The sequence below is a fragment of the Oreochromis aureus genome, linkage group 12 (assembly GCF_013358895.1).
Source record: "Oreochromis aureus strain Israel breed Guangdong linkage group 12, ZZ_aureus, whole genome shotgun sequence".
In the NCBI taxonomy this organism is placed as follows: domain Eukaryota; kingdom Metazoa; phylum Chordata; class Actinopteri; order Cichliformes; family Cichlidae; genus Oreochromis; species Oreochromis aureus.
In genome coordinates, this window is record NC_052953.1 from 25,700,921 (window position 1) to 25,704,400 (window position 3,480).

At 41.1% G+C, this 3,480-nt stretch overlaps 1 protein-coding gene across 1 annotated transcript; it reads left to right on the forward strand.

Annotated features, from left to right (window-relative positions):
* The first annotated feature begins 2,152 nt into the window (after positions 1-2,152).
* Positions 2,153-2,806, forward strand: LOC120443086 (tropomyosin-2-like). Its single transcript, XM_039620863.1, has one exon. The coding sequence runs from the start codon at positions 2,153-2,155 to the stop codon at positions 2,804-2,806; it is 654 nt and encodes a 217-aa protein (XP_039476797.1).
* Positions 2,807-3,480: the final 674 nt, after the last annotated feature.

Consider the following 3,480-nt stretch of genomic DNA (forward strand, 5'->3'; position numbering starts at 1 on the left):
TTCAGTTGTTTCCCCACTTTTTTCCTGTTTCAAAATCAAACACCAGTTTGTGAGAAGATTATCTTCTTTTTTTAATAGGCAGATAAAATTTTGCATTGGCTAATTTGGCAATTGTATGTTAAAAATGTTTGTATTTTAATATTCAAAAATGTTTTTGCCCAAAACATATGTGCACTATATGTCAGTAAAAATACTATGCAAATATTGCTGTCCTTGAATGCTGAGTAAACACTGACAAAGCACTGATTGTATCTCTTGTACTTCATCAACGCAGTATCTAAAAACTTTGCACCGTAGTGGTTAAAACCTCAGTCTAATAAGAGTCAAAAGCAAATTCAGTTATTAGGTTTACAGGGTTATTGAATGATGGTTAAATGTTGGTAGAATTTTTTTTTTAACATTATCTGCCAATTACATCTGCCACCCTTCTCCAAATCTGTGCCCCTACCTGGCCCCCCCAACAAAAATTTTCTAGACACGCCACTGAGTCCACAACTAGGAAACACTGAAATTTAAAGTTAAGTTTGAAAACAGTTTTTTTTAAAAAAATACCCCATTCCAAAATGTCTTGTGACAATCTCATTGGCTTAGGGCAGGGGTCGGCAACCTGCGGCTCCGGAGCCGCATGCGGCTCTTTAGTCCTTAAAGTGCGGCTCCGCCTGGTTTGGGCAAATAAATTAGAAGCATTTAGCTGAAGTGTATTTTATTTATGTTAGTTCTTTTTAACTCGGAGTTCTAAATTGGAAGATTATTGTGATATTGAAATATAAAAATAAAATTATATTCTATTATTTTTTCATCGCTCAAAATAAGAGTCACACTCATGAAAGCTGTGTACCCCCCAAACGCCGTGCATTTATCGAGACTTTCAACCCCAGGTAGGCCAATTATGGATCTTCGGATCCACATTATGTCAGCACCTGTTCTCCACCGTGAACTATGTTAAAGACAAACACCGTTCACGCCTGACAGATGACAGCTTACAGTCCTGCGTAAACTGACTTCGTACAGCCCCGATTTAATGGACTCTGTGCGCAGAGGTTCAGGAGCAGAAGTCCCATTGTAAACAAATCACGGCAGACCCGACGATGTTTCCATGAACATGCTTTTGAGCATCTCTTTATTGGGCACTTTTCTTTTCACACACGGTTGCTGTGCGCATACAGCCGGCTGTAGCTTTTCAGCTCACAGCCCGACATACACCACCAACACAGCACAGATAGCGCAGACGTAAAGGCAGCGAGGCGTGATTGCGGGTGTCGCTCAGGTGCGTCCGCCTCCCCTGCAGCGGCGCCGCAAACCACGCCCCGCCGCACGCATTAACCAGGTAAAATACATAATTAGGCAGAATTTTGCAAATATCTATTTTTCATCTTTCAGCAGCATAGTGCTTTTTTCCAATTATTTTTTAAGAGTCAGGTCAAGGCTCCAACAGCCCAAAGGCGATATAAGGGTGGCGGCTGACAACAGTTTTTGTTTGCTACATGGATCATTTTAGTTCAGCTGGGTGTCTTTCCTTTTGTTATATTTCTTTAAGAGTTCAAAATGTGTTGATTACATAAATATAATTTAATTTTCTCTGTAGCACTTCATGGATTTCATAAGCAGCACACCTTAGTTGTTCACACAAAGCATAAAGATAAAAAACAATATATACAGTGTTATCTTCATTTTAGATGTCAAAAAGTATTTGCGGCTGCCAGTGTTTTCTTTTGCGTGGAAACCGGGTCCAAATGGCTCTTTGGGTGTAAAAGGTTGCAGACCCCTGGCTTAGGGAGTGATGATGTAATAAGGAGATCTTAAGAATCTTAAGTCCTTTGATGTTTTTCCTTAAATAGGGGTGAGACACAGCAAGTTTTAGTTCGTTTTAGCAGCATCTGTGTTTGCAGCCTACAAGCGTTCACCACAGAAACATTTGGAAAGCTTTTCAAAGTCATCGTATAGAGACTCCAACATGTTTCCAAGAAAAAACCAACCAATTCAAAAAGATTACGCCGCCTCTCCTTCCTGGCGTGGTCCGCCAATTTCCCCAAATGGTGTCTTATCCTCCCAAAGGGCATTAGAGGAGAGTAGGAAGGAAATCTACCATCTCCAGAAAAAAATGCAACAAATTGAAGAAGAGAAACTTCAACTGGAGGACAAGTGTAGACGAATGGAAGCCCAAAATAAAGAGCTGGAAGAAAGACAACAGCACCAGCCGGACATAAAAATTATTAATGAGGGCTGGGGAATCAAGTTTGCTCAGGCCCGAGAGCAGATTGTGCACCTCATTAAAGAAAACAAGCAAAAGAGTGCAGAACTAAAAGAAATGACCAACCAGCTCCAAGACAAGAAGACGATGACTGATAAGATACAATGGGATCTCCAATACATGGACCAAAGGTATCAGCTGCTCCAAAGACAGCTCCATGAAGCTGTGGAAGAAAAGAAAGAAATCCTCCAACAGAAGGAAGAGCAGGACAAAAAGCAAAGAGACATGCAGCACGAACTGAAGAGCATGCAGGAAAAATACCGAATGCTGAAAGAAAGCCTGGATGAAACACTGCGCCAAAATAAAGACCTTCTTCAACAGAAAGAGCAACAGCAGGAAAGACTGGAAGAAGGAAAACGTATTGTCCAGGACTTTGAGTCTAAAAATCTAAAACTGCAAGAGTTTTGTAATCAGCTGGAGGACAAAGCAACTAAAGTGGAAGAAGAAAAGGACAAACTGGAGAAACGCTGCTCACAGATGCAGAAAAGGATCGATCAGATAGCGAGAAACAACTCAGAGCTCGTTAAGGGATTTTGGTGGAATTCAATAACTTGAAGCGTGAAACACTGAAATGCAGGCACAAAAACAACAACAAGACAAAATACATGAAGACCTGCAGCTCACGCTCCAAGAAATCCAGAAAAGAAACGAGCAGTTAGAAGACGAGCACAAAGAAGTACAACAGAGAAATGAAAACATGCACAAGGACAAGCTGGTACAGGAGGCAACATCCAAACAACTCAAAGACAAGCTTGAAGAACAACAAGCAACATTAGAAGAGGTGGAACAAAGATGTAAGAAACTTGAAAAGCAAAACGCAGAAACAGTCGATGAGTTGAGAAATCTCATCCTGGAGAAAAAAGCGCTTGTGGAAAAGTGCATGAAAAAGAAGACAAAATGGTTCCGCTTGTTCCGGAGGAGAGACGCTACTGCTTCCTCACCTGATGTAGCCTCGTCTTGCTCCACCTCTGTTCACCCCCCCAACCAGTCCCGGCAGTTGACTGTCCCCTCCTGAGCCTGGTTCTGCCGGAGGTTTCTGCCCGTTTAAAGGCAGTTTTTCCTCCCCACTGTCGCCAAGTGCTTGCTCAGAGGGGATTGTTGGGGTTTTCTCTCCTCGACCTTTTTTTCTTTATTTACTTGTTTAACTTTTTTCATTATTACTTCATTTTACCTTGTTTCTTTATTTACTTGTTTAACTTTTTTCATTATTACTTCATTTTACCTTGTTT

Coding starts and splice junctions, on each gene's coding strand:
- LOC120443086 (XM_039620863.1), top strand. CDS start 2,153: ATGGAAGCCCAAAATAAAGAGCTGGAAGAAAGACAACAGCACCAGCCG.